Genomic DNA, 25,213 nt, shown 5'->3' on the forward strand with positions numbered 1-25,213 from the left:
AGGTTTTTACAAGATATTGAATATAATTCCTTGTGCTATCTACTAGATCATTGTTTACCTATTTTATATATAGTAGTGTGTATATGTTAATCCCAAACTCCTAATTTATATCTCCCCCCACCCACTTTTGCCTTTGGTAACCGGAAGTTTGTTTTCTATGTCGTGAGTCTATTTATGTTTTGTAAATAAGCTCATTTGTATCATTTTTTAAGATTCCACATATAAATGATATCATATGATATTTGTCTTTCTCTGTCTGACTAACTATAGATGTGTGTTGTTTTAAGCTGCTAAGGTTTAGAAGTAGTTTGATACACAGCAATAGATAACTAACAAAGCTCTTTTAAATCTCTGTTATTCTATAGGTATTGCCTAAATCTGTTTTATCTCCTTTCACCTTGAAAATGTTATTTATACTCATTTCCAATTCGTCTCTTCCTCTTACTTTTTTTCCTTTTTTCCCCTCTTCTTTCTTTTACTTTTGTTTTCTTTTGTCTTTTCTCCTTCCCTCTTGCTTTCTTCCTTCTCTCCTCTCCTTCCTTTATTCTTATTATCGGATGTTTCAAACATATAAAATAATACTATGTGGTTATACTGAAAGGAAGCATTATCTGTATATGCTAAAATTATAATGCCAAGGTATATGGAATAAAAGTAAAATAAAGGAAGAAAAGAAAATGCCTGGGGCTTCCCTGGTGGCGCAGTGGTTGAGAGTCTGCCTGCCGATGCAGGGGACACGGGTTCGTGCCCCGGTCCGGGAAGATCCCACATGCCGTGGAGAGGCTAGGCCCGTGAGCTATGGCCGCTGAGCCTGCGTGTCTGGAGCCTGTGCTCTGCAACGGGAGAGGCCACAACAGTGAGAGGCCCGCATACCGCAAATAAATAAATAAATAAATAAATAAATAAATAAAATTAAAAAAAAAATAAAAAATAAAAATTAAAAAAAAAAAAAAAAAGAAAATGCCTGGGTGATTCTGCAAACAAGGAAGTGACTTGCAACTCCTATTTCCTTTCCTTAAGCTGAGTTTATTTCTTTAAAAAAAATATTTATTTATCTGGCTGCATCGTGTCTTAGTTGTGGCATGTGGGCTCTTTGTTGCGGCACGCAGGCTTCTCACTAGTTGTGACATGCGGGCTCCAGAGCGTGCAGGCTCAGTAGTTGCAGTGTGTGGGCTCTCTAGTTGTGGCACAGGCTCAGTAGTTGCAGCACGCTTAGTTGCCCTGTGGCATGTGGGATCCTAGTTCCCAGCCAGGGATTGAACCCGCATCCCCTGCATTGGAAGGTGGATTCTTAACCACTGGACCACCAGGGAAGTCCCAAGCTGAGTTTGTTTCATTTTCAGAGTAAACACATCAGCTCCATGAACTCTTACACATTTCTGGTAAAAGCTTAAGTTGGTACTAGCACTGTTTTTTAAATTTATGTTTTTACTGAAGTATGGTTGATTTACAATGTTGTGTTGGGTACTAGCACTTTGGAAATCAAAATAGCATTATCTAGTGTGGTTAAAGTGTATATACCATATACTCCAGTATTTGATTTTAAAAATCTTGAAAGAATATTTAATTTTTATTTTGGTTTTAGCACATACAGGAATGCTTTGCTGCTCCTCCCTTCCAAAGGTGGAGCTTAATTTTCTCCTCCTGAGTGTGGGCTGCACTTAATGACTCTCTTCTACCTGATAGAGTAAGGCTGATGTAATGGTGTATGACGCTGGGTCTAGGACATAAAACTCACTTCAGCTTCCATCTTTGTTGCTCTCTTGCTCAGATCACTTGCTCTGGGGGAAGCCAGCTGCCATGTCATAAGCAGCCCTATGGAAAGGTCCATGTGGCTGCAAATTGAGGCCCTCTTCCAAGAGCCGTACGAGTGAGCCATGTTTGATGTGAATCCTGCAGCCCTAGTCAAGCCATCAGATGATGCAGCCCTGGCTGACAACTTGATTGTCTCCTTTAGAGAGGCCCAGAGCCAGAAACACTCTGGGAGATAATAAATGTTTGTTTTGAGCAGCTAAGTTTTGAATAATTTATTTTGCAGCAGTAGGTAACTAATATAGTGTCTCAGGAGGAAAATAAATTCTTGTACTTTAATTTTTGTCTGCTCTAAATTAATTATAAGATATTAAACATGTCATTTGGTTTTAAGATTTAAGAAGAATTTCCTTCTTAAATGGCTAATACGATTTTTTTTTTTTTAAATTTTGGCTGCGCTGGGTCTTTGTTGTGGCACATGGGCTCTTCCTTGTGGTGCTCAGGCTTTCTCTAGTTGCTGTATGTGGGCTTCTCTTGTTTTGGCCTCTCTAGCGTGGGCTTAGTTGCCCTGTGGCATGTGGGATCCTAGTTCTCCAACCAAGGATTGAACCTGCGTCCTCTGAATTGGAAGGCAGATTCTCAACCACTGGACCACCAGGGAAGTCCCAACAGGATGTATTTCATTACTATTCAAACACTATTAACTTGAACTTCAGTTTCTAGCTGTGACCCAATTAAACACAAAAGGAAGAACCAAGCCATGATAGGCAGATTCTATGAAGGACTTCTAATAACCACCTCCCTGGTTATTCACCTTGCCCACAGTTATTCAACCAAACACTAATGTAGGCTCTGCTGTGGGAATGGGGTGGAAGCCGGCCAGGAAAGGCAGCAGGAAGAGAGCATCACAAAGAGTAGCAGGGATCCTCAGCTCCCCAAGGATCCCACATGGCCAGAATTTTTTTCTTTTGTCCCAGGCTGTGTGGCCTGCCGGGTCTTAGTTCCCTGACCAGGGATTGAACCCAAGCTACAACAGTGAAGGTGCCCAGTCCTAACCACTGGACCACCAGGGAACTCCCCAGATTTTTAATAAATATATATCTACAGGCTTAGCAGGATATTCTTTGCAGATAGTATTTACTACATTCTGTGGGGCTGCATAAAACCAATTGCCTTGCAATGTTAATCAGGGTAAAGAAAATAATACCAAGTGCCCCAACAAAATATGTACATCCCTTAGGTGTTAATCATAAATATATGCAGTGCATGAGTGTTGGTGAAGGGCATTTTGACTGCATTAAGTACTTGCACCTTTGGGGTGATTAAAATTTGCCCACTCTTCTAGTTGAAATACACAGCAACACATTGTGCTTCCATGTATTGAAGATATTATGTCCAGGATCTGTAGGGAAGGAAAACTTTTCCTTTCTTCCCTTCTAGGTTCTTTGGCTGGTCTAATAATTAAATTGACATAAGACAGATTAGCAGGAGAAAATGAACTTAATTTCATATGTATGGGAGTTCAGAGACATATGAGACCCAAGTGACCAAAACAGCTTTTATAACTTTTAGACAAACAATAAAAATTTGAAGAACTGACAAGACAAAGAAATTGGGCCTTGGGGCAGTAAATTAGTGAAGTAAGAAGTTTCCTTTAAGCAGCGTTCTTGGCCCTAAATTCCCTACCTCTGGTGTTAAGGGTGCCTTCTACCCTCCTGGTACGGGGAGGGTACCTTTGACATGGGAGATTTACTTCCTGCTTTCAAGGAGGCAAAGGGGATCAGAATGTCCTTCTTGCATTGCTGTTTCCTAAGTAACTGTCAATGAAAATTCAATTAACTATCAAGAAGAAAAAAGGGAATTTTATTTGAGCGAAACAGGATTATAACCTGGGAAGCAGTTTTTCGGAAAGCTCTGAGAACTGTTCTGCTTGTTAGAAGTCAAAGGCACAGTCATATACATTTTCGAGACAAAGGATCATACATCAAAATGACATACTGATTTTTTTTTTTTTTTTTTGCGGTACGCGGGCCTCTCACTGTTGTGGCCTCTCCCGTTGCGGAGCACAGGCTCCGGAAGCGCAGGCTCAGCGACCATGGCTCACGGGCCTAGCTGCTCTGCAACATATGGGATCTTCCCGGACCGGGGCATAAACCCGTGTCCCCTGCATCGGCAGGCGGACTCTCAACCACTGCGCCACCAGGGAAGCCCCAAAATATAAATTTTATTTCATCATAACTTCAGTTCAAAATAATCAATATGCCAGAATGATATATTTTGGGGTGGTATTTTTCTGCTCCTCTTCAACTCACACAAACTCAGGGATATGGCATGAAGACAATTTTAAAACACAACAACACAGGAGACACTGATACATGGTTTGGGAAAGTAAAATTTAGGAGCTTTGTGAGTATGATTGGCAGTGCTATTTAGACACACTTCTATATTGGTAAGGGCCAAAATCAGTTTTACAGATTAGATTCCTGATGTTTGCGGATCATCAAGATTGTGCTCCCCCGCTATAGTTAACAAACACAAAGGAAACTGATCCATATGGGAATCTCTATCTGGTGTTTTCAGGCACAACTTCTCCAGGTTTAAAGCACAAAACCCCTGTTCGTCCACCTCCATTCCCAGAGAGACCTCACTCTCTGGCATCAAGGTCCCTGGCGGGTGAGTTTTCTTCTAGAAGAGTCTAAGGGGTGAGAGATAAGGGGTGAGAGGCAGATGGTCCTGTTCAGCCACGATGGTTTCGAAACAACACTGGAGGAAAAACTGGCTGAGCCCAATCTGGGCATGGCTTCTTGGTTTCCTCAGACAGCCCCTGGGTCAGGACTCAGAGACAATGTGACGAAGAGCATTCGGTGCAGGAGCAGCGGGATCAGGGCAAAGTCCCAGAACTCGAGTGTGGCTCACAGGGCCTCTCTCAGGGCGGTGTCTGGGGCGGGGACGCTCAGTGTTGGAGATTCTTCATCTCCCCTGAGTTTCACTTTCTTTCTCACAGCCTGTGTCGAACCCTCCTGACTGGATACTCATGACGACGCCCCAGTCCTCACTCCCATTGTGTGTCCGGTTTCTAGAAGCCAATCGACGTCCCCGCGGTTCCCGGTTACGAAGTCTCCACCTGCCTGGGGACTCAGCTTCTCCCCCAGACTCCGAGGATGCTGGTCATGGCGCTGCGAACCCTCCTCCGGCTGCTCTTGGGGTCCCTGGCCCTGACCGAGACCTGGGCAAGTGAGTGCGGGATCGGGAGGGAACCGCCTCGGCGGGAAGGAGCGAGGGGCCCGCCTGGCTGGGGCGCAAGACCCGGGGGTGGGGGGGGAGGAGCAATTCCGCAACTCTCCGCTCACACCCTCACCTCGCCGCCCAGCTCTGACCACTCCCCTGTCCCTTCCAGTGCCCTACACCCTCCTCTCACCCATTCAGGTCTCACGCCGCCCCTTTTCCGTCTCACGAGTCCCCTTGTCCCCGCCCCCACCAGACACCCCGCCCCCCACCTCGGACCCGGGGACCCGCGCCGGGAGGAGGGTCGGACCGGGTCTCACTCCTCCCCGCCACAAATATCTCAGGCTCCCACTCCCTGAGGTATTTCCACACCGGGGTGTCCCGGCCCGGCCGCGAGGAGCCCCGCTTCGTCGCCGTCGGCTACGTGGACGACACGCAGTTCGTGCGGTTTGACAGCGACGCCCCGAATCCGAGGAAGGAGCCGCGGGCGCAGTGGGTGGAGCAGGAGGGGCCGGAGTATTGGAAAGAGGAGACGCGGATCTCCAAGGACGACACACAGATCTCCCGAGCGAACCTGAACATGCTGCGCAGCTACTACAACCAGAGCGAGGCCGGTGAGCGACGCGGGCCCGGGTCCGGGTCACGACCCCCATCCCCAGGGATGGGCCGGCGTCGCCCCGAGTCTCCGGGTCCGAGGGTCACCCCAACATTGCGGGACCCCCCCGGTCCCCGACCCGGGAAGAGCCCGCGGGGACTTTACCCGGTTTCATTTCAGTTTGGGTTTAATCGCTGCGGCTGGTCGGGGCGGGGTCAGGGTCTCACACCCTCCAGGAGATGTACGGCTGCGACGTGGGGCCGGACGGTCGCCTCCTCCGGGGGTACAGACAGTTTGCCTACGACGGCGCCGATTACATCGCCCTGAACGAGGACCTGCGCTCCTGGACCGCGGCCGACGCGGCGGCTCAGATCTCCAAGCACAAGTTTGAGGAGGCCGGTGCTGCGGAGCGCCACAGAGCCTACCTGGACGGGGCATGCGTAGAGGCGCTCCTCAGGTACCTGGAGACCGGGAAGGACACGCTGCAGCGCGCAGGTACCAGGGGCCGCGGGGCCTCCCTGGTCTCCCCTCGGGCTAGAGCTGGCTTCCCACAAAGGGAGGAAATGGGGTCCCTGTGGGAACACCGCCCCAACTTCTTGTGGGGAGAGGGAGGAATCCGCCCAGGTTTCCATATTCTGTACAAGACAGTGACTCGCCGGTGGCCTCACTTCTCTGAAAGACAGTTAAGGAATCCAGTCTCTTTGGGGAAGAAGCCGGAAACCATCCCTGAAATAACTGATCATCGGTGCCCTTTGACCCTGACCCCCATCTTGTGAACCATGACTTTCTCTCTCAAGGCCTGTTCTCAGCCTAAGAACATCTTAGGAGGCCTGACTCCAGCTTTTCTGAATCATACAGCCTCCACCAAAGTCAGGACCATTTCTCTGTATTCTCCCCTTTACATGGAGCCTCCTACCTTGGCTTTCTTCCTTATTCTAGAACTTTCCAAGGACTGGGAGATTTTCCCAGACCTCGGAGTCCAGGCCTGTGTCTGGTGTTTGTGCTTGTTATTTTCAAACCCATTGTGCTGTCCATTCTCAGGATGGTCACATGATGCTGCTTCAGTGGCCCATGAAGGTAACACTAAGTGTGAATTTTCTGATTCTTCCTCCTCAGACCCTCCAAAGACACACGTGACCCGTCACCCCATCTCTGACCGTGAGGTCACCCTGAGGTGCTGGGCCCTGGGCTTCTACCCTAAGGAGATTTCACTGACCTGGCAACGTGATGGGGAGGATCAGACCCAGGACATGGAGCTTGTGGAGACCAGGCCTTCAGGGGACGGAACCTTCCAGAAGTGGGTGGCCCTGGTGGTGCCTTCTGGAGAGGAGCAGAGATACACGTGCCATGTGCAGCACAAGGGGCTTCAGGAGCCCCTCACCCTGAGATGGGGTAAGGAGGGACATGGGGGTGGAGCTTCCTCTCAGATAAAGCAGGAGCCCTTCTGGACACGTTCAGCAAGGTCGGGATTCAAGCCTGAGGTCAGGGCCCCTTCCCTTTCCTCCACAGACCCTCCTCAGCCCACCGTCCCCATCATGGGCCTCATTGTTGGCCTGGTTCTCTTGGTGGTTACTGGAGCCGTGGTGGCTGGAGCTGTGATCTGGAGGAAGAAGCACTCAGGTAGGGAAGGGAAGGAGGGATCTGAGTTTTCTTGTCTCACTGGGGGGTTTCAAGCCCAGGTTGAAGTTTGCCTGCCTCGTTACTGGAAAGTACCCTAACACACATGTGGAATATGGAGCTGAGTGCTAACACTTACCCTTTAGTAAAGTACATGGGAAAATGAAAGACAGATTTTTCACCTTCATAATTCCAGTTGGGGGCCTGTTTCTCAGCACTTGAAGGTCAGAGGGGAAAGGTCCCGCTGAGGACAGACCCCCAGGAGGGCAGCTGGTCCAGTCCCGCCATATCTCCTTTCTTCATGTTCCTGCTCCTGTCCTGGATTTTTGGTTACAGTTCCAGAAAGTTCTCTGTGGTCCAGGACTAGGGGGTTCCTCTAGGATCTCAACTCAGTCTTCTCCCTGGCCTCTCACGTGTTTTCTTCTTACAGGTGAAAAAGGAGGGAGCTACGCTCAGGCTGCAAGTAAGTGTGGAGGGGGTGTGATTCCTGAGACCCTTGTGAGGGTGCAGACAGGAGGCCATGGGGGGCTCACCCTCCTAAAGTTCCTTCTCTAGTTTCTCTCCTGTAGTTTCTGACCACGTCCTGGTTTTGTTCTCCCCCAGGCAGTGACAGTGCCCGGGGCTCTGATGTGTCTCTCACGGATCCTAAAGGTAAGACCCTGGAGGACCTAGATTGGGAGAGGTGTTGGGGCCGAGGGGATGCCCCGGGTGGTGGGGATCTTTGCGTGGGACGTTTGAGCATGTGGGGGGCTGTTGGGAAGGTCAGCACTTACATGACTGACCTGACTTTGTTCATGGTTATTTTCTTTCACAGTGTGAGCAGCCTCGTGGGGACTGAGTGGTGCACGGTCCCACGTTGTGGCTTCAGATCCCGTGACTCCTCTCTCTGCAGCTGCATCTGAATGTGTCTGTGTTCCTCGGAGCATAATGTGAGGAGGTGGGGAGACTGGCCCACCCCTGCCCACCACGACCCCTCCCCACCCTGACCTGTGTTCTCTTCCCTGATCCACTTTCCTGTTCCAGCAGAGGCAGGGCTGGGCCACCTCCATCCCTGCCTTAACTTCGTGGTGCACTGAGTGATAATGTCTTACTTGCCTGTTGGAAATAAAATCTATATATGAATTTTGTTTTTTCTAATTCCTGCCATGAGGCGTTGATGGGATAATAAAGGAAAGGATTGTTAAAGTTTGAGAGAGAAAATAAATGGAAGCGCTGAGAACCTTCCAGAATCCGTGGGCTTGCTGTGCTCTGTCTGCTGCAGGTGGGACAGGAGGAGGTGGTGAGGAGCTGAGCGTGGATGCAGCCTGTGCCCACTCCGTGCTCACTGCATCGTGGGTTTTGATGTGGTCACTCCTGGTCACATCTTCTCAGCTCCTTTGTCCTTGTCCCTTCAGTAGAACTTTGTCCCACCAGCTGTGATCTCAGAGGAAGTCACCAGGTCAGCCTCGGCTCAGGCCTGTGTCCAGTCCTCAGTCCCCATCTTTTGGGTGTTATTTGTTGTTTCTTTGTTTTTTAGAGGTTTTTGCCTGAGTTTGTGTTTTATTCTCCTCTGGGTGTCCCCCACCTCTGACAGCTGGAGGAGTCGTTTGGCCTGTCGTGGTCCCCACAAGGCCCAAGCCTGCCCCTGCACACAGGAGAATCTATGGTGTCCAGAGGTGGATTTTCAGATTCATCCAGCTCTTGCCCTTTGTCTAGGGTTTGATTGTTCTTTCCATATTTTCTCCAACCTTCTCAAAGGATCCAGATTCTGGAATTAGCAGAAAGGCGGGAAACCATAATGTCTCGTCTTAGGTAAGTTCCTGTCGGAATTCTGCTCTGTTCGCCTACCCACTCTCCCTGCCCTTAGCTCTAGTAATCCCAGTGCTGGCTCCAGTACAAACTCGTGGATTTATAAAGCAGAGTCTAGGACTTCCCTGGTGGTCCATTGGTTAAGATGCTGCTCTTCCACTGCAGGGGCTTGGGTTTGATCCCTGGTCAGGGAAGTTCCACACCCTGTGTGGCCAAAAAAAGAAAAAAAAAATGTGTGAAGCAGAGTCTAATTTAGGTTTATATTTGGTTGGAAAATAGGACCCATGAGTCAAGGATCATTGTTTTCTGAAAAGAAAAATATACTTGTGTGAGGCAGTGTGGAGGAAGGTTGGTTGGTGGGAAGGGGAGAGCAGCACTTGTGAGAAGAACACCGGCAGCACTGATGTCAGTGTGAGTAGATGTTGTTCTGTAGCTGCCACAAAACAGCATTTGGCCTGAGGTTACATTAATAAAGATACTGTCTCTAGAGTAGGGAGGTGCTTTACATTGAACATTCACTCAACTGATACGGTTGAGTGCCAGATATATGACACAGTATTTTGCATCTGGGAAACATCACTGAAGTAAAAACAGAAAAATTGCTGGCCTTGTGGAGCATGTATTCTAGTGGGAAGAGACAGACTATGTGCTATCAGCATAGTAAATAAGGAAAGTGTTCTGTTACAAGGGGATACGTACAATGGAAAAGATGCAGTGGAGAAGGTGATCCAGAGTGTGAGTATGGGGACAGGGAAGATGGTTATTTTAGTAGGGTGCTCAGTGTGGGCCTCACTGGGAAGGTGACCTTTTTTTTTTTTTTTTTTTTTTTGTGGTAAGCGGGCCTCTCACTGTTGTGGCCTCTCCCTTTGCGGAGCACAGACTCTGGACGCGCAGGCTCAGCAGCCATGGCTCACGGGCCCAGCTGCTCTGCGTCATGTGGGATCTTCCCGGACCGGGGCACGAACCCATGTCCCCTGCATCGGCAGGCGGACTCTCAACCACTGCGCCACCAGGGAAGCCCCGGAAGGTGACCTTTGAGGAAGGATTTGAAGGACATGAGGAATTATCCCTGAGGATGTCTGGAGGAGGTTCTTTCCGGGCAGAGGGAACCTCCAGGCAAATGCACCAGGGCAGAAGCATGTCTGTGTGTCCCAGTTAAAGTGAGGAGGCCAGTATGGCAGGAGCAGAGATTAACTGAGATGAGATCAGAGGTACAGCCAGACCATGTAGGCCTGGAGGATGTTGGAAGGGTTTTGACGTTTGCTCTGAGGGAGATGAGAGTTATAAGATAGTTTTGAGCAGAAGAGGGACGTGGTATGACTTCTTGATTTTTTAAAAATATTTTTATTTTATTGGAGTATAGTTGATTTACAATGTTGTGTTAGTTTCAAGTGTACAGCAAAATGATTCAGCTATACATATACATATATTCTTTCTTTTTTAGATTCTTTCCTCATATTGGTTATCACAGAATACTGAATAGAGTTCCCTGTGCTATACAGTAGGTCCTTGTTGGTTATCTATCTTATACATAGTAGTGTATGTGTGTTCATCCCAAGCTCCTGATTTATCTCTCCCCCCCCACATTTCCCCTTTGGTAACTGTAAGTTTGGGTTTTTTTTGTTTTTGTTTTTGTTTTTAAAGAAGATGTTGGGGGTAGGAGTTTATTAATTAATTTATTTATTTTTGCTGTGTTGGGTCTTCGTTTCTGTGCGAGGGCTTTCTCTAGTTGTGGCTAGTGGGGGCCACTCTTCATGCGGTGCGCGGGCCTCTCACTATCACGGCCTCTCTTGTTGCGGAGCACAGGCTCCAGACGCGCAGGCTCAGTAGCTGTGGCTCACGGGCCTAGTTGCTCCGCGGCATGTGGGATCCTCCCAGACCAGGGCTCGAACCCGTGTCCCCTGCATTAGCAGGCAGATTCTCAACCACTGCGCCACCAGGGAAGCCCTGTAAGTTTGTTTTGATATCTGTAAGTCTGTTTCTGTTTTGTAAATAAGTTCATTTGTATCTTTTTTTAAAATTAGATTCCACATATTAGTGATATCATATGGTATTTGTCTTTCTCTGTCCTTACTTCACTTAGTATGATAATCTCTAGGGCCATCCATGCTGCTGAAAATGACATTACTTTATTCTTTTTTATGGCTGAGTATATTCCATCGGACTTCACCTTTAAAAGTATCACTTTGGCTGCTGTGCTGAGAACAGAACTGGAAGTCATTCTGGCTGATACATGAACTAAGTTGACTTTTGGGCTAAGTAACTTGCCTCTTTGTGGCCTGTCAGACATACATTGTACATGTGCTTTAATTATTAAAGAAAAGAGCACATTAACCAGAAGTAAAGAATCTCCATGTTAAAAATAAAGATTAAATGCCCCTCTTCTTGGGACTCCAACGCTGGTTCACCTTTGATGATAAGACTCCCTTCCTAGGTGCCAAGGCCATACGGTATGTGCTGTACGTGTACGTGCCGTAGCCCTGACTTGTTTAATGTTCTTTGTTCTGACAAGATATAAAAGCCTGTGCTGTGCTGACAACACTGCTGGGTTCAGGGCTAGTCCTTAGTTTGGCTCAAATAAAACTCTTTTCTTATTATAGATTGTTTATTGATTAATTTCATTGACAGAGTGAATCTGATGTCCTTGAGGCCTAGAGATTCTTCCTGTGGTTTCTATGGTCTCTACTCCCGCCTCCTCCCTTACTTCCCCTTCCCCCACTCATGTTCACTCTGGTTTTCTGCTGCGCCCGTGTTCCCACCCCTGATTCTCTCCTTGCCTCCTCCCCTGCCATCTCTTGCGCCCCCTCAGGATTGGTCCTGCCCCTCCCTGCTGTCTCCTCCTCTCTACAGTTCTCTGATCCCTTCCTAGGGCGTCCTCACCCGCATCCCCTTTCCCACCACAGGTCCCTCTCTTCCCCTCATGGGTCTTTACCTGCAAGGACCAGACACCTGCATGGCTCCTACTTCCCCCCAGCTTTCACTAACCTTACGTTTCTGGGAATGGCTTTTGCCCAGGGGGACTTCCCTCCCTCATCACTACCCCATTTTCATCACCAGGGGGAGCTCTCCTGCTAATGATATAACTGGGCCTTGAGCACAGCCCCTGTGGGAGGACCTGTCCCTGGTCTTGGCACCCATCCTCCTACCTCTGCCCCAGTGAAGCCACTGCTCTTGGCCCTCATTCAGTGTGGGCCTTTCCCCCAGCACTGCCCCTTCCCCACTCCTGCATCCTAAACCTCACTCTCTTGAGACCTCCACTCCCCAGGCCTCAGGTGCTGGACTCCACTAGCCCTGGTCCCTCTGCACGTCCCCCCATGGCACGTTGCCCAGCTCCCACTCCTTGCTTGAGTGCCTGGGGCCCTCACCACGTTCTCATCAATCACAAGCCTCCTCCCAGGAATCACCACGCCATCCTCACCCTCCCTCAACAAGAGCACCCCTCCTCTCCTGTCTTCACCCTAACCCAAGGTCCCCCAGAGTCACCCCTGAGGCATGCTCATCCCCTGCTCCCCAATCCAGGCCCTCACCACTGTCTCCTCTGCAGCCCCTTGCCCTTCCTTCCTCCCCAGTAGGAATACTACCCTTGGTCCAACTGCCCACCTCCTTGGCCTTCATCACCCTCTCTTAGGTTGACTGACCCCAGTGGGCTCTCACTACCTCAACCATGTATCCAAAATCCTTGTTGATGCCACTTGGTCAGTTGGCCTTCCCCTACAGGGGGTCTTCCACTAGCCCCGCCCTCCTGTGCTGGCTACCTGACCCACACCCTCTGTGGAGGTGTGACCTGCCCCCAACCACCCCTACCATGCAGGTCCCTCCCAATGAGCACCTTGGCTTTCCAGTTCTATTTTCTCTCGCCACCCCTCCTAATTCTCCATGACCCTTGGGCACATGGCACTGACTCAGGCCCCCAACACCCACCTCTCCCAGGGGACACTGGCAGGTCCAGCCACCTCCCCACCTGGGGCCTCACCATGCCTCTTGCACTCTGGGCCCAGACCCACTGCTTCACCTCCACCAGGGGTACTGGCCCACCTTCCACTCTCTTAGGGCCACAGCCCAGGCCCTCAGGCCCCTCTGCCTCCTGTCTCACACTCCCTTGAACCCACCTTGTCCATGAAGAGCCTGCCCTACAGGCAGCAGCCCTCGCTCTCCATCTCACCTGATCCGCCTCTGACCAGAGCTGCCTCTGATCCTGAGCCTGACACTGCCCCTCCCTCCCATCTGACTCCACCTCCCCTCACCTTGGTCTTCCTGCCTCTCCCTTGCCCCCTGCAGACCAGCCTCTCCCCTTGGCCTCCTGCCTGGACCCTTAGGGAGATGGTGCCTCCCTGTCCTGGCACTTGTCCTGCATGTTTGCCCATCTCCACCCCCTCCCTCCACTCCTCAATTCCCCTCTCCTTCACTTCTCTTTTTCTTTTTTCCCCTGTGTTGGAAAAATTCTCATTGTGGTCCCTGGTACATGTGCATGTTCTGCATCCTCAAGACCTGGAGCAGATCAGGACAGCAGAACTTGTCTGGTAAACATTTGATGTGCACTTGTTTCTGGAAAGCTCTTTCATCTGCGGTTCCCCCCTCCCCAGGATCACACAGTCTTCATTACAACCTCACGGTGCTGTCCCAGGATGGATCTGTGCAGTCCAGCTTTTTCACTGGGGGACACTTGGATGGCCAGGCCTTCCTGAACTATGACCGTGAGACAGGCAGGGTAGAACCCCGGGGACTGTGGGCAGAAGAGCTGGGAGCTGAGACGTGGGACACAGAGTCCAAGGACTTGACAGAGACCTGGAAGGACCCCAGAGAGCTTCTAGCAGAAATCCTGGCCCTTCAGGAGGGGAAAGGAGGTGAGAGTGGGGAGGGTCCGAGAGCGCTGTGAGGCCTTTCACTGGATTTGGGGGCAGGGGCCAGAGGATAGGGGTCTGTGAGTTCAGCAGGGGGGTGGCCATGACTCAGCAGCCCTGGGAAGACATGGAGGGGAGCAGGGAGGGGGCCCTCTGGCTGGGGGACTGGAGGAGTCACTGCTGGTGGGGTGGGGTGCAGGTGTGAATTCCTTCCAGGAGATCTGGGCTGTGAAATCCGAGAAGACAACCACGCCTGGGGCTTCAGGTTTCTCTACTATGATGGGGAGCTCCTCTCCTGTCACCCAGAGACCCACAGATGTACAGTGCCCCAGTCCTTGGCTCGGAACTTGGCCATTGAAATGGAGAAGTCCTGGGACACAGACGGCTTTCAAAGCAAGTATTACCAGGCCCACGTGCAGGGAGAGCTTTGTGGAAGACTGCGAGGTTATTTGGAATCCTGAACAGGCTTCAGGGAGCGAACAGGTACTGCTCCTGGACCAGGGCCCTTCCTCTCCCCCAAACCCCTAGAGCCTCCCCGCCCTGACTCTGCACACAGAGACCCTCCCTGTCCTCTGGGTACATATGTGCTCTGTTGGCGTGGTGCCCTGCAATTTCCTGCTCTGTTAAATCCACTGTAGAAAGATGGGCAGGTGGGGAGGGGAATGAACCGCACTGGTGACAATCATCTAGGGGAGCAGTGGGCCCTCCGACAGAAACTGTACCAGGGAAGGTGGGTGTCAGGCAGGAGAGGAAGCCCCTAGACTGGGGTGGGCCCCCCTGACTCCCAGCCTGCCTGTCCCAGAAAGTTCCCTCCTGGTCCCCAGGAGCGCACCCCGTACGGCCCCCTCCTCAGCATCAGCACGTGGATCCAAGAGAGTGAGGCCCCATCCCAGCCCCTCCTCCTGCCCGGCTGAAGGAACTGGGCCCCAGGGTGCAGAACAGACTTGGAGCAGGTCTGGGGTGGACGAGGGCTCAGCCAGAGGTGGAGAGTGTTCTCTCCGTCTCCCTTAGAGGGAGCAGGGCTTGGCCCCGGGCCTTGCTGGCTCTGTGCTTTCTCCCCCAGGGCCCCCAGCCATGAACGAGGCCCACAGCCAGGACTCAGAGGGCATAGTCAGCCTCACATGCTGGGCTTTTGGCTTCTTTCCCCGGAATATCTCAGTGACCTGGTTTTGGGATGAGGAGCACATGAACCAGGAGACCCAGCGGTCTGGGGGTGTCCTGCCTGATGGGAACAGGACCTACTGGACCTGGGTAACCATAAGAGTTTCCCAAGGAGAGGAGCAGCGTGTCAAGTGCCACGTGGAACACAGCGGGAATCACAGTGCACACAGTGCGCCCTCTGCTGAGCCTGGGGTGATCCTGGAGGGGGTTGTGACCCTGGAAGGGTCAGAGACCAGGGTCAGGGAGAGAGCAGGTCGGTGGCTCTGGGGTGCCTGGGTTATATATAATAAGGCCCTTTCTCAGGAAAGACCCTGGTGCATCAGAGTCAGTGGCGGACCATCCTGGGTGTTGCTGCCTTTGCTCTTGTTTTTATCATCAGGCTTTGTGTCCTTTGCTGCACGAAGAAGAAGAAGAAGACAGCATCAGCTGTGGGGAGCCCAGGTGAGAAATCTGGGTGGGGGTAGGGATGGGAGGGGCTCTGCCTGGGATGTAGGGTCCCCCTCGTGTCCCTCTGCACAGATGTGAGAGGATGAGAAAACTCTGTTTCAGGAGCTGGATTTTGGGGTATTTGTGAGGGGAATGGGAGCCACGTCTGCTGTAACCCCTTGGTCCTGCTCAAAACCAGGGCTGGGCTGGGGCCCTTTAGTGTCCAGCGGGGCCTCTCTTTGCTCTGGGTGAGACTGGGTGGCACTGAGGGTTGCGGCTCTCTGCTCTGTTCTCATCTCTTTTTGTGCACTCTCGGGCTCATCAGACCTCATCTAGGGGGTATGTGTTGGATCATGTACTGGTTGGGAGGGTCTAGGTCATCATGGATTGATTCAGAGGGAACCTGAAATAAAGTGTCTGTGACCTCGTGGCGTGGAGTTAAAAACTGAGGCGGAATTTAGATGGAAGGCAATGGCTCTTATCTCTTCCTGAATTTCTCTTCCCCAATTTTTTAGCCCTTGTTAAAAATCCAAGTAAAAGAACCACAAGGCTCAAACTAGGGGTCAGTGGATGGTGCTGGAGCCCTGGCCATGACGTCCCCTTGGGAGGTCCCACTTAGAAAGAGATGTTTTGCATCTCTGGGAACACACAATTAAGTGTCTATGACCTGGTGGGGAGGCGTTAAAAACTGGAGAGAGGAATTCGGATGAAAGTCCTGCAATCTGGAGAGCCTGAGGAGGAGGTATCCTTGAGAGAATACAAGTGTTTCCTACCCAACTAACTCATCTGTTTTTTTTTTTTTAATAGAATTTATTTATTTTTGGCTGCATTTGGTTTTCATTGTGGTGTGCAGGCTTCTCCCTGCGGTGGCTTCTCTTGTTGCAGAGCCCAGCCTCTAAGGCCATGGGCTTCAGTAGTTGTGGCCCGTGGGGCCTAGAGTGCAGGCTCAGTAGTTGTGGTGCACGGGCGTAGTTGCCCCGCGGCATGAGGGATCTTCCCGGACCAGGGATCGAACCCGTGTCCCCTGCATTGGCAGGCGGATTCTTAACCACTGCGCCACCAGGGCAGCCCAACTCATCTGTTGAACATTTTTTCTTTTACCTTCTCCCCCAGAACTTGTGAAGCTACAAGTCCACTGATAACACAGATGGTGCCAACAGACCATAATGTCCCCCTTCACCTGCGATTCAATCTCCTTGGTCAGCTCCCCACCCCACCTAATTCAACTAGGGGAGCTCAGAACCTGCAGCCAGGTGACCTGGATTCAACTCACTGCTCTGGTCTTCCTGGCACTTTCCCTCTTTTTTTTTATTCCATGGATTAGAAGAATTATACTTCTGTAATTTTTTAATTTAATTTTTTTGTTGAAGTCTAGTTGATTTACAGTGTGGTGCCAGTCTCTGCTGTACAGCAAAGTGACTCAGTTATACACATAGAGACGTTCTTTTTTCTTTTTTTCCCCAGAAAAATGGCTCCTTTATTTATTTATGGCTGTGTTGGGTCTTCGCTGCTGAGTGCGGGCTTTCTCTAGTTGCAGCGAGCGGGGGCTACTCTTTGTTGCACTGCACGGGCTTCTCATTGCAGAGTCTTCTCATTGCAGAGCACGGGCTCTAGAGCACAGGCTCAGTAGTTGTGGTGCATGGGCTTAGTTGCCCCACGGCATGTGGGATCTTCCCGGACCAGGGATCGAACTCGTGTCCCCTGCATTGGCAGGCGAATTCTCAACCACTGTGCCACCAGGGAAGCCCCTTATTTTTATTTTTTTGAATTTTATTTTTTATACAGCAGGTTCTTATTAGTTATCTATTTTAGACATATTAGTGTACACATGTCAATCCCAATCTCCCAGTTCATCCCACCACCACCCCCCGCCCCTTTCCCCCCTTGGTGTCCATACCTTTGTTCTCTACATCTGTGTCTCTATTTCTGCCCTGAAAACCGTTTCATCTGTACCATTTAGACATTCTTTTTTTTTTTTTTTTTTTTTTCGGTACGCGGGCCTCTCACTGTTGTGGCCTCTCCCGTTGCGGAGCACAGGCTCCGGATGCGCAGGCTCAGCGGCCATGGCTCACGGGCCTAGCCGCTCCACGGCATGTGGAATCTTCCCAGACCGGGACACGAACCCGTCTCCCCTGCATCGGCAGGCGGACTCTCAACCACTGCGCCACCAGGGAAGCCCTAGACATTCTTTTTTAAAATATCCTTTTCCATTGTGGTTAATCACAGGATTTTTTTAAAAATAAATTTATTTATTTATTTTTAATTTTGGCTGCATTGGGTCTTCATTGCTGTGTGCGGGCTTTCTCTAGTTGCGGTGAGCAGGGACCACTCTTCAGTGTGTTGCACGGGCTTCTCATTGCAGTGGCTTCTCTTGCTGCGGAGCACGGGCTCTAGAGCACAGGCTCAGTAGTTGTGGTGCACGGGCTTAGCTGCTCTGTGGCATGTGGGATCTTCCTGGACCAGGGCTCGAACCCATGTCTTCTGCATTGGCAGGCGAATTCTTAACCACTGCGCCACCATGGAAGTCCTATCACAGGATATTGAATATAGTTCCCGGTGCTATACAGTAGGACCTTGTTGTTTATCCATCCTATATATAATAGTTTACATCTGCTAATCCCGCACTCCCAGTCCTTCTGTTCCCCACCCTGCTCTTCCTTGACCACCACAAGTCTGTTCTCTGTGTCTGTAGCACTTTCCCTCTTGATGCCTCCGTTTCTTCATCTGAGAAGTGATGAGGACAGGGTTTCTCACCATTGGCACCATTAACTTATTGGGCCAGAGAGTTCTTGGCTGTGGGGGGCTGTCCCGTGCCTTGTGGGATGTTTAGCCGTAGCCCTGGCGTCTATCCACTAGAGGGCAGTATTTCCTCACTTTACAACACCTGCTTCTGCCAAGTTAGACAACAAAAAATGATCCAGACATTTCAAAATGTTTCCTGGGGTCCAAATCTCCCACGATTAGGACCCACGGAGGTGCGGCCAGGCCAGGAGCTCTGCTTGCCTGGGTCTCCTCTGGGTCCAGGGCAGGGCTAGGTCAGGCATTCGCCCACCTGGGTAGGTGAGCTCCTCTTTTGCTTTGGTCCAAATAAGGCCTTTGCCCCCCTATTTTTTTGTCCTGAAAACTTCTATCCATCTTTAAAACAAATCAGTTTCTCCCTTATCTCTGCATTCAATGAATCCTTCCTCACATTTTCTTTTGGTGCCTTCTGGAATGTATCAATTCAATCCTAGTAATTGGCATATTTGACATATATGATACATGATATTGCCCTAAGTAGAGTTCTGATTCCTTTAAGGCAGAGAATGTGTTCTCGATTCTGCTATCCATGGGGCCTAATTCAGTTTATTTTACTTCACGAGGATGTTGCTCCTCCTCTTCAAAATACGAATAACACTTGAATTACTGGGCACTTCTTTTTGACCACACGGCTTGTGGGATCTTAGTTCCCTGACCAGGAATTGAACCTGGGCCCAGAGCAACGAAAGTACCAAGTCCTAACCACTGGACCGCCAGGGAAGTCCTGAATTATGGGCACTTTATTCATTCAATGTGTATTTATTGCTCACTGTATCAAATATGTGGCATTATATTGTCTCAAGGATCTCATGAGGTAAATAAACTATATTAAAGATGCTGTAAACTGTATACATGTACTTTATGTCCAAGGAGATTCATGTCCTGTGGTCTTTCTAAAGAGTACCTCTGTGTGGTTTCTCATCAATGTCTGTATGGTATTTCTTTTTTCCATCCTTTTACTTTCAACATTTCTGTAACCTGCTACTCAAATTGTGTCTTTTGTGAACAGCATATAGCTATTCATTTATTTTTACCCACCTGACCATCTTTGTCCTTAACTGTAGTGTTTGAGTTCATTTATGTTTAATGTCATTACAGACACACTTGGGTTTACTACCACCTGGCCACTTACTGTCTTCTAATTCATTTATTCTCTGCTTCATTGTTTTTCTTTGTTGCCTTCTTTTGGATTAACCCAAAACTTTTCATTATTGTAGTCTTCTTAATTAGCTTTCTAGTTACACATTCTTTTATTTTTCTTAGTTACCCTAGAAATCACAGTATTAATTTGAGACTTATTATATGATCACTTTCACAAATTTTTGGCCTAACCATCAGACAAACCAAGGGAAGAATAGGCACTCTGATTCTGAGACGTAATGGGATGGAAGTAGGAGAATCAGATGACAGAGGTGTAGATGCACGCCTGCCAAACGTCAGGCTGCGGGCACTGAGTCACCTGCCATCCAGAGGGGATGGGTGGGATTGGAAGGACCCTGTGACAGCTCTTTCCCTTGTTTCCCCCCCACACCAGGGAAGGCAGGACCCACTCTACCCAGCTCCCTGTGCATGTTCCATTCTCTCTGAGGCATCGGGACTTTTGTTTCGGTTGCACATGAGACAGAATCTTCCAGACACCAGTATGGATTTTAAACACCTGTGAGTCTGAAAGGACGACAGGTTTTTGTTTGGCTGTTTGTTTCTTTTTATTGACCATGGGTTTTTCTGCAGCTCTTTGCTAGCATTTGCCAGCCCCTGTGCCTGGACTGACTTGAATACTCTTTCTTCCTGTGCCACTTCCCCTCCCACTTCCCCTTCCAGCCTTCCACCACCCTTGGATGAATGAATTTTTGTAATTCTAGCTGTTGTATTTTGTGGACTTGTTATTCTTGTTTTTCTGTGAAGCACATGTATTGGACGTGAGAGGTAAAGAAGAATCTGTTGCTCCTGGTCACTCCCTTTATACCCATCACTGCCTTGTTTCTTGTAACTCAGGTTAGATTTTGGTCTCTTGCTCCACTGCGAAACACAAGCCTGAAGAGATGGGACAGGAGGAGAGACCTCACAGCCCGATCTGCTGGGTTTTGAGGAGTGATTTTCTTTCTTCCCCTTGAACAGGAAAAAGCTTTTTTCACTGCTACATTTAAAGTTCCCCAACTATAGGGAAGTACCAATTTTAGATAAGTGCCACTCCAACACAGAATGCTCGGAGAACCTGAACTTTGAAACTCTGGAGGTCTGAACTTTACTTTGGCCATTGCTGGATCTGTCTGGTATTTCCGAGGAATATTGGGTGCTGCAAATAGAAACTGAAGGGGTAAACTTATTAAACCCACTAAACATGTTGGTGGGGGGAAGCTGTAGATGCAGAGGCATCTGAGGCCTCTTCCTCTTGAACCCCAGCCCCAAAGACCCTCTCCGACTACGGCTGTCCCTGGCCTAGAGTTGAGATGCTCCAGACCCAGCCAAAGGTCACCTCCCTTTTCACAATGCGGTCATGCGCAGTGACGACATGCATTGCCCTGAAGATGATCTGGTCTCTGAGACTTGTCTTTAAAAAGGAATACAGGGGACTTCCCTCATGGCGCAGTGGTTAAGAATCTGCCTGCCAATGCAGGGGACACGGGTTCGAGCCCTGGTCTGGGAAGATCCCAAGTGCCATGGAGCAACTAAGCCCGTGCGCCACAACTACTGAGCCTGTGCTCTAGGGCCCGAGAGCCACAACTACTGAGCCCACGTGCCACAACTACTGAGCTCATGTGCCTAGAGCCCGTGCTCTGCAACAAGAGAAGCCACCACAGTGAGAAGCCCGCACAGCACAATAAGGAATGGCCCCCACTCACCGCAACTAGAGAAAGCCCGCGCGCAACAATGAAGACCCAACAAAGCCAAAAATTAATTAATTAATTAATTTAAAAAAAAAAAAAAAGGAATACAGGGACTTCCCTGATGGCAAAGTGGTTAAGAATCTGCCTGCCAATTCAGGAGACATGGGTTCAAGCCCTGGTCCGGGAAGATCCCACATGCTGCGGGGCAACTAAGCCCATGCACCACAACTATTGAGCCTGTGCTCTAGAGCCTGCAAACTGCAACTACTGAGCCTGCATGCTGGAACTACTGAAGCCTGCATGCCTAGAGCCCGTGCTCTGCAATGAGAAGCCTGCTCACTGCAACGAAGAGTAACCCCCACTCGCCGCAACTAAAGAAAGCCTGCGCACAGCAACAAAGACCCAACGCAGCCAAAAAAACAAACAAAAAATCCACTATTTTGTCTGTGCAGTGAATATTTATTACAATTTTTTGTCTATCATGCCTATTCCTTGCTAGTGCACCCCAGTATGCTTTAGGGAACTGTGATATACCACCTGGATATAGCCTGGAAGGCCTGTTGATCAATGTTGATCTCTTCTTCTAGTGAAGGAGCGGACAGCAGGCCCAAGCTATATTGACTGGATATGCTGTCACGGGAATGTGAACCCTGAGCTAGTGCAAGAGTGTGAACATTGTGTGGTATTATATTTTTTATCCCAATGGTCGTTCCTTAATGAGACTGAGGATCAGTAGTTGCTGCCCCTGTCCCAGCGCTGCCCTGGCCCCCACCTGCCCTGAGCCTTACTTCTTCGGCTGCACCTATGCGTCTATAACTTATATCCATTATTCCCAACACATTCCCTTTTTCCCGCAGAGTAAGACTGCTTTTGTTTTTTACAAATAACCCAACAGATTACTTCACAAAGTACACAGTGCTGTGGGGATGTGACCTCAGATATACAGAGATGTTATTGGACAATTTTAATCTTTTTTAAATTAATTTATTTTTATTTTTGGCTGCTTTGGGTCTTCGTTGCTGTGCGCAGGCTTTCTCTAGTTGCAGCGAGCAGGGGCTACTCTTCGTTGAGGTGCACGGGCTTCTCATTGTGGTGGCTTCTCTTATTGCGGAGCACGGGCTCTAGGCACGCAGACTTCAGTAGTTGTGGCGCACGAGCTTAGTTGCTCCCCGGCATGTGGGATCTTCCCAGACCAGGGCTCGAACCCGTGTCCCCTGCATTGGCAGGGGGATTCTTAACCACTGCGCCACCAGGGAAGTCTTGACAATTATTACCTTAAAAATAGTATAAGTGATGAGTGATTTAAAAAAAAAAAACGTGTTTATTACCTATTCAGTATAATTCCTAGTGTCAGGTGGAACTTGTAGGATTGTGAAGAGGTTTTCCAAATGAAAATCTAACAGATGAGTATATGTGACCCTTGTAGAATTTAAAGCATATAAGTGAAGGCAAACACAAGATTTGTCCAGGAACATAAAATACATGTTAAACAAGTATTCAGGGAATTCTCTTGCTGTCCAGTGGTTAGGACTCTGCACTCTCACTGTGGAGTGCAGGAACTAAGATCCCACAAGAAACGTGGCCACAAATACCCCCAAAACAAACAAACAAAAAACAAATATTCAGGGCTTCCCTGGTGGTGCAGTGGTTGAGAGTCCGCCTGCCGATGCAGGGGACGCGGGTTCGTGCCCCGGTCTGGGAAGATCCCACGTGCCGTGGAGCGGCTGGGCCCGTGAGCCATGGCCGCTGAGCCTGTGCGTCCAGAGCCTGTGCTCCGCAACGGGAGAGGCCACGGTGGTGAGAGGCCTGCGTACCGCCAAAAAGCAAACAAACAAAAAAACAAATATTCAATGGGGTAAGCAGGTTAGCTCAGGGCCACAACTTTTTCGGGGAGAACTCAAGGAGAGTTAGTCCCTTTTTCCATCAGGTTAATGCCCACAGACCATGAGCTCTCACGTGCTAGTAGAATCTGAGGGACCCATTCTCATTTACCACCATGACCTTGGTCTCTAGGCTTACACTCTGATACACATCCCACGAAATGAACATAGGCCCATTTAAGTGGTTGTCCAGCCTGTGTTTGTCCATCCTGATTAATGGAGACCTCATTACCTTCTGGCTTTGGAGATTGTTCTTCTTCATGAATATCTGTAGCTATTTCCTCTCCCTTCCACCTAGACATAACCCATGAGGCCATATAGAATAAGCCTAATGTCTGTCATTTTGCCAACATTTATTCTTATAATTGAAGACGCACATCTTTTCTCTTTTTTTTTTTTTTTTTTTTTTTTCCGGTACGCGGGCCTCTCACTGTTGTGGCCTCTACCGTTGTGGAGCACAGGCTCCGGACGCGCAGGCTCAGCGGCCATGGCTCATGGGCCCAGCCGCTCCGCGGCATGTGAGATCTTCCCGGACCAGGGCACGAACCCGTGTCCCCTGCATCGGCAGGCGGACTCTCAACCACTGCGCCACCAGGGAAGCCCCTGTGAGCCTTTTTGTTCCACGACCTCTGGATAGCTTCATGGTACTGTACCAGGAGGCCACTGTGACATAAGTTAATTTCCCACACTACAACCCAGTTCTGACTTAAGCAAGCAGATAGGTCGGATGGTGATGCCACCTACCAGAAATGTAGGATGAGGACCAGATTGTTCCCTGGTGGGGGCTAAGGGGATATCCTTAGTTTAGATATGTTGAATTTAAGGTGATGTAGGACATTCTGTCAAGACGGCCAATAGGTGGTTGGGTACACCGATGTGAAGTGCAAGGATTTGGACAGTGGAGTCATTACTATCTAAAACTATGAGCCTGGATGAGATCCTGCAGGGCAGCAAGAGTTTCCCTTCCCATTGTTCACTCCCCATGCCCCTTACTCACTCTTTTGCTGTCCTAATGATAGTCCTACCTCCTCACCTTCTTACAGGATACTTGTGGAATCATCTCCCCAAAAAAGTGCCCACTAGAGATAACCCATTCCCACCATTTCTTTTCCCCTCAGGAACCTATTCTCTGCACTACAGCTTCATCACTCCTTCCCAGCCCAGCCCTGAGCAAGGCCCTTATGAGTTCTCAAGCTCTTGGATGACCAGTCTTTCTAATGGTGCTGCAAGGAGGGCAGATGGGCAGAGTTCCAGGCATCCTGGTCTGAAGCCAGGGACCTAGGGGTTTGGGAAAAGCTGATTCTCAAAATGAAGGCCAAAGCCCAGTACCTTGTCATCAACTAAGAAGCATCGTGGAGCAGAAGAATCAGAGCCAAGGTGATGGGGAGTGAAGGGAAGAGCTCAAAGCAGTCCTAAAGATAGGGAGTTGTTCATTCATTATTGTTAAACTAATATTTATTAAACTCGAAGCCAGGCACCCTGCTGAGCACTCTGGATACAGCACCCTTCACTGATGCTGCCTTCTCCTCCTGGGGCGTTTCATCCCTGACTCCAGACCCTAGTGTGTACCTGATGGTGCCCAAAAGATTGGATATTGAGTATTGGGTGTTGGAAAGGGTAGGACTTAAGTATAAGACTCCTACCTTTCTCCAGTCAGGGAACAGGGCTAGAGAGTTCTCCGTTGTCTCAAGAACCCCAGGCCTTCCCTTCGGATGAAAAAAAAAAAAATTGTATCCAACTTTTTCAAATCCAGGGTCTGGGAAATAAATGGCCTTTCTGACATAGCCACCTCCCCATCTCCACCAGTAGTTATAGGAACCCTGGAAACCTGGTCAGGGTCCCAAGAGAAGTATATTTCTAACCTACATCATTGTTTTTTTTTCATCTAGCAATATCTGAGGGTCTAGTAAATGCTGTTCATGGTGGTTTACCAATAATAAACATTACAATAGCAACTACTGGGACTTCCCTGCTGGTCCAATGGCTAAGACTCAAGAGCTCCCACTGCAGGGGGCCCAGGTTCGATCCCTCATCAGGGAACTAGATCCCACATGTCAAAAGTAAAAGACCCTGCATGCTGCAACTAAAAAAGATCTGCATGCCACAATGAAGATAGAATATCCTGCGTGCCACAACTAAGACCCAGCATGGCCAAATATCTAAATAAATATTAAAAAATAAATAGCAGCTACTAGTTCTTGAATTTCTTGAATTCTTATTGGCAGGTATGACGTTAACACTGGCATGCATTATATCATTTGATCACTATTGTTATCTCCAGCTCCCAGATGAGGAAATTGA

At 49.4% G+C, this 25,213-nt stretch overlaps 2 protein-coding genes across 2 annotated transcripts; both read left to right on the forward strand.

Annotated features, from left to right (window-relative positions):
* Positions 1-4,771: 4,771 nt before the first annotated feature.
* LOC309812940 (BOLA class I histocompatibility antigen, alpha chain BL3-7-like) lies at positions 4,772-8,311 on the forward strand. The gene is given in 9 exon segments (XM_082637340.1): positions 4,772-4,833; positions 4,835-4,986; positions 5,322-5,591; positions 5,792-6,067; positions 6,689-6,964; positions 7,082-7,192; positions 7,620-7,652; positions 7,793-7,840; positions 8,004-8,311. Coding segments are annotated over 9 exon segments (1,218 nt in total). The 5' UTR covers positions 4,772-4,786; the 3' UTR covers positions 8,009-8,311.
* Positions 8,312-12,951: 4,640 nt separating this feature from the next.
* On the forward strand, positions 12,952-16,304 carry LOC309813158 (MHC class I polypeptide-related sequence B-like; the record flags this gene model as incomplete). The annotated part of the gene is given in 8 exon segments (XM_082637741.1): positions 12,952-13,000; positions 13,561-13,821; positions 14,018-14,099; positions 14,102-14,276; positions 14,280-14,301; positions 14,882-15,148; positions 15,271-15,420; positions 16,291-16,304. Coding segments are annotated over 8 exon segments (1,020 nt in total).
* Positions 16,305-25,213: the final 8,909 nt, after the last annotated feature.

This window comes from Mesoplodon mirus, assembly GCF_964341445.2.
Source record: "Mesoplodon mirus genome assembly, chromosome: 12".
In the NCBI taxonomy this organism is placed as follows: Eukaryota; Metazoa; Chordata; class Mammalia; order Artiodactyla; family Ziphiidae; genus Mesoplodon; species Mesoplodon mirus.